This window comes from Poromitra crassiceps (genome assembly GCF_964638095.1).
Source record: "Poromitra crassiceps genome assembly, chromosome: 13".
In the NCBI taxonomy this organism is placed as follows: Eukaryota; Metazoa; Chordata; class Actinopteri; order Beryciformes; family Melamphaidae; genus Poromitra; species Poromitra crassiceps.
This window is the reverse complement of record NC_139644.1, coordinates 12,242,430-12,247,910: the sequence shown is the minus strand read 5'-3', so window position 1 is coordinate 12,247,910 and position 5,481 is coordinate 12,242,430. Positions and strand designations below refer to the sequence as shown.

The 5,481-nt window shown below is 46.4% G+C and overlaps 1 protein-coding gene across 1 annotated transcript in view; it reads left to right on the top strand.

The window, feature by feature from the left end:
* Positions 1-1,889: 1,889 nt before the first annotated feature.
* sdr42e2 (short chain dehydrogenase/reductase family 42E, member 2) overlaps positions 1,890-5,481 on the top strand; it is a gene marked incomplete at both ends in the record, with an annotated part of 16,435 nt that continues 12,843 nt past the window's right edge. Inside the window, 2 exons of the mRNA XM_083649919.1 lie at positions 1,890-2,327; positions 4,403-4,498. Coding sequence (XP_083506045.1) covers positions 1,890-2,327; positions 4,403-4,498 — 534 coding nt within the window. The remainder of the gene's footprint in view (positions 2,328-4,402; positions 4,499-5,481) is intronic.

Genomic DNA, 5,481 nt, shown 5'->3' with positions numbered 1-5,481 from the left:
AGAATAGCATGATCAGGAACTTGTGCTACAAACATCTGAACAAAATGGACTACAACATCAATACACCGAAGTTGTTTACCATGCTGTCTGAATTTTCCATGTTCGGTGGAGCATATGGCTTCATCTAGCAAACCCTGTACCTCACTCAGAGTCACAGGAGTCACTGTTAAAAGGGGCGGGACGTCCGCTCTACAGCGGAAGCCCCCAAATATTGTCCGTCTGTCCCAGAGTCTTCATCAGACTGATAGACTCCAGGTTCCCAGATTGTTCTCCTTTTAGCATCAGCAGCCTTTTTCCTCATTTTCAGTCTCTGCTTTAACAGGTGTATCATTTTAGTACTGCACTTTTCCATTTTTCCCTTCGCTGGACGGGTTTCCTTGGACCAGCCTTTGGAAATGGCTGGAGATCTTCTGGGCTTGGCAAACTTGTTAAGGAGGTGGCCTGAAGTTGTATATTGGTTGGGAGAGGAGCCTAACATGAAGAGGGCTGATGTGATGGGCTCTGTACATTTGTAATGGGAGGAGCCAGGGGCTGCTGTAAGTAACCCAGTGGTGGGAGGAGCCAGGGGCTGCTGTAACCTGGTGGTAGGAAGAGCCAGAGGCTGCTGTTTCTCAGTTGTGGGAGGAGCCAAAAAATGAGAGGCCTCATTTGGGTCTGGCCGATCACTTACAACGAACTCAAAGACATCTCTGTTGAATGGGTAGATGCCAGATTCCGTGTGAAGCCTACGTGGATGTAAGGGTTACAGCTAGAGGGTATAGGCATTGGCAATAGCCACAATTCCTGGAATGTCACAAATTGACATGGTCTTTCCAGGATTTTGCACCATCCAGGAGTCACAGGCAGAGTTGATGTGTCTCTTGAAAGCTTCACTGACCTATCAAATGGGCTGGAGTTTATGAGAGCAATGTGGAGGGAATGAAAGTATGATGACACCATTGTCTTTGGCATAACGTTACTCAAGGCCATCATAACGTTACTCAAGGCCATCAACAGAGAGAGAGAGAGATGCATAACGTTACTCAAGGCCATCCACAGAGAGAGAGAGATGTGACCCATGAGTGTCTAAATGTTACTCAAGGCCATCCACAGAGAGAGAGAGAGAGAGAGATGTGACCCATGAGTGTCTAAATTGTCTTATTGTAAGTTGCTTTGGACAAAGCAACACAGAGGGATTCTCCTGTGAACATTTTGTGTGGGAGACAAAGTGCTTCATAAAGTCCACAAAATGTTCCTCCTCCATCCAGCCAGACACATGTGCCCCTCCTCTACAGCACATGTACTTCCAACAGGCCCATTTTACCGGAGGTAGTCTGTGGAATTTACCCCGGGGAAAACAAAGTTGGAGAGGGATGACGTTTCCAGTTGCAGAAACAACACTGGCGCCGGGCCCGAGGGTTCCCCCTGAAGTGAGCCTTTCCACTTGTTTGAAGCGCTTCCATGCGACAACTTTGTCGGGTCTGTGTACTGTGGGAACACCTGTCTCATCCATGCTCCAAATACCATGAGGCCCACAGCTGGGTTTTAACATGACATTCTCCAGGTTGTCAAAGAACATGTTGAAACATGTGGCGTGTGCCAAGCTTGTGGGCTCTGGAGAATGGATGGACAGAGAAGGCTGGTGTATCAGAAAGCCACAGAACCAATCAGCACCGGCCCGACTGCTCTCACTCCATGGGTGTGGTGGTGTTGTTCTTTTTTGTGCCACTGCAAATTCTCTGTGAGGAATTTGAACGAGGAATTTGACTCAGTCTAAGTATGCATCATCAATAGCAGAAACTTAGGCAAACTAGTCTAACTTGTATCACTATCGCACCAGGCTGAGTAGCTAATGGTGTTCTTCTCTTTGTCTCTGCTCCTCCCCAGCCTCTATCAGTCCAGGACAGTAAATGGAGCTGTGCGGCCCCATGAGTGAGAGTGGAGGTTCAGTGTGCCAGGTGGGGCAGCTTCCCTGCCAAAGTGTCTCCCTTTGTTGCCTGCAGTCCAACGGACACCAACTCCAGAACCTCCACCCCGTCCCCCACCAGCCTTGGGTCACCCACCCAGTCCCGGCCACCGCCTCCGCCTCCGCCTCGGCCGTCTCCGTCCGACACAGAGTGCATGGAGCAGGGGGTGCCAGGTGCAGCAGCCTGGAGTATGCAGCCTCCAGGCTGGGAGAGGGGGCAGCGCTGGCCCCCGGGGGCCCAAGGAAGGTGCTGGTGACGGGAGGAGGTGGGTACTTCGGCTTCAGGCTGGGGAGAGCGCTGGCCAGCCAGGGAGTGTCCGTGATCCTACTGGACCTGCACAAGCCACCCTGGGACATGCCGGAGGGAGCCATCTTTTATCAGGTATGGGACAATATGATCTAGTCTTTCAAAGAGTCATACCCCGAGCAGTCAGAGAGGCCTGTGGCAGAAAGATTGCCACCTTGAAAGCCGAATGGATGACAGCGGGATTAATTACTCAGCTTTAACTGAACAAGAGAGGACTGTCTGGGTTCTCCCCAAACATAACACATTTGTGCGTAACCCGTTCACGTTCAGCCCGGGCGGAGAATTCTCAGTGTGAAGAAGGTGATGCTGCTGGACCAAGAGGTGATTTCAAAATGAACTAGTAGACAATCTGGACAGCCTCCAGCCAAATCAAAAGCGCTCTCCGTGGTGCTGAAAGCTCGAGCACTTCTGGAAATGACACTCCCGTTGTGTTAGATCACAACAATGTTCTCCTTCGAAAGTAATTCAGTAACCTCCGAGTACATGTTAAATCAACAACTTTTTTTTTACTTTGACTTAAGTAGGTTTTACATGATGGGACTTTTACTTACTTGAGTCGGACATCCTACTACTCTTTTCTCAAATGGGAAATAATGTGTGCAAATGACCTGTTTTGTTTGCGTTTCCTGGATTCTTATGTAATCGTCACGTATCTAGTTTTTACTCTTTTTTGGTCAATCTCTAGTCTTGTGTTTTGTAGTGGGTCATAAAGTTGATTAGGTTTATTTCTTTGGACATACCCTCAACATACACTGGGCCTGTATTATTGGCAGTCAGCTGTGCTTGCATGTGCTCATGTCAGTGTGGCGGTGCTGTGTGCTCAGTGTGCGTGCTGCTGCAGACAGGTGAGTGATGCACCTTGGTGCAGCAGCAGCAGCTGCTGACTGGAGGCCAGATTCAGGTTTCACCACACTTTTACCTTAATACACTCTTACCTTAATACACTCTTACCTTAATACACTCTTACCTTAATACACTCTTACCTTAATGATGCTCTCCGTTTATGGGATACCCTCTGACATATCACACGTCATTTTGATATGAATAAACAACTTACTCATTTAGCACCTTTCTTACAAGAAGTTTTCAAAGTACACAGCCAGTAAAATATAACGGACAGATCAAATAAAAGACAATATGGTACATGTATATTTAAAGAAGTACATAAAGCAGAAAGACAGCACGCCACATGCATGCAATACAGGTAAAGAACAGCTTGCTTATAGAGGGTAGTTTTAAGAAGGGATTTGAGATGATTCAGTGCTCGCTAGACTGAAGTCTGGGGCCGTTAATAGCAAAGGTCCACTCCACCTTTGTCCTTACTCTAGCCTTTGGAACAGCCTGGAAGTTGGTACCCAAGTATCTCAAACTCACAAGGGGATAATAGATCTGAAATATAGGAGCCAGGCCAATGTTATGCCTTATCATGATGTCACCTACTCGACTTCAAAGCCCCTGACATGTCAGAATCAGAATCAGAATCAGAATCACTTTTATTGCCACAGTATGCAAGTTACATACGAGGAATTTGTCTTAGTGTCTGTATGCAGCGTAGCGGTCACATCAATTTTACAGGGATAAGAAGTAGGAAGATAACTAACGGCAATCGCAAGGTTGCAAGTGCAATCAAATCGAATCAAATCGAGTCAATATATACAATATGTACATGAGTGGTGAAGTGTTCTGTGGATGATAAATATGAATTCACGTTGGATTTACATGAGATTTACAGACTGAGTTAAATATACGTTAAATAGGCAGTGGATTTACATGAATTTACAGTCAGAGTTAGATAAGAGTTTACATTGAATGTACATGAAATTTACAGGCTAAGTTAAATAGGCATTAATGTGCAGGGAATTTACATCAATTTACCAGTCCCAGTTAGACAGGCATTGAATTAGATACAGTATGAGTCCAATGTCAATACAAATGCTGATGAGAAAAGTACCTCTGAAAGTATTCATATCACCCCGAGCAGCAGGAGTACACTGAAATAGTTATTAGCCAAATGTGTCATCAACAGTTTCCCAATTGGTGATGATGATGATGATTGCTGGAACTGATTAGATCTGATTAGAAAACAACATGAAGACAAACAGCTTGGAGTGAATTCATTTGCGATCATGTCTTTTCCCTCTGTGTTGCAGAGTGACATCCGGGACTATTCTTCTCTCTATACAGCGTGTGAAGGGGTCCAGTGTATTTTCCACACGGCCTCCTATGGCATGTCTGGGCCTGAACAGGTGACTCTACATGCCATCCCTGTCATGCCTTCAGCCTGTAATGTGTCATTTCAACTTTCATCACTCACGTTTGTGTCTGTGAATGTTCCTCAAACAACAAAGTTGAACTCTTTATTTTTTAAATGATTGATTGTACAGTTCAAAGGCGAGGTTATGAAGAGACTTTTTCACGATAAAATGATTAAATGTTATTGACTCAAGACAAACACATTCTACCCTCCTATAGAATCCTACTATCCTGCTATCCTACCCTACTATAGAATGAAGGGAACTCTCTGTCTGCCTGTCTGTCTGTCTGTCTGTCTGTCTGCCTGTCTGTCTGTCTGTCTGTCTGTCTGTCTGTCTGTCTGTCTGTCTGTCTGTCTGTCTGTCTGTCTGCCTGCCTGCCTGTCTGTCTGTCTGTCTGTCTGCCTGCCTGCCTGTCTGTCTGTCTGTCTGTCTGTCTGTCTGTCTGTCTGTCTGTCTGTCTGTCTGCCTGCCTGCCTGTCTGTCTGTCTGTCTGTCTGTCTGTCTGCCTGTCTGTCTGTCTGTCTGTCTGTCTGTCTGTCTGCCTGCCTGCCTGCCTGCCTGTCTGTCTGTCTGCCTGTCTGTCTGTCTGTCTGTCTGTCTGTCTGTCTGTCCATCCGTCTGTCTATCCGTCCATCTGTCTGTCTGTCCATCCGTCCGTCCATCCATCTGTCTGTGTGTGTGTCTGTCTGTCTGAACCACATTTATCTCCCCAGCGAGTTGGCCAATCAATCTGAAACGGCACATTGAGTATTGCATAGGCACGAACTGACGAGGCAGATTTCTTCATTTTCTGATTATGAGCATTTCCGCCTTCGCCATCCTAGGGAAACAAATATTTTGTGATCCAGGGGGAAGGGGGTGCGTACTCCCTACCGTTTCACGTAGCCTACTATGACACTGAGTGACTGAAACTCTAGCTGACTAAGGCTTATCTGACTATCTATCTATATATACATTTGGCAATGTGGACTCTG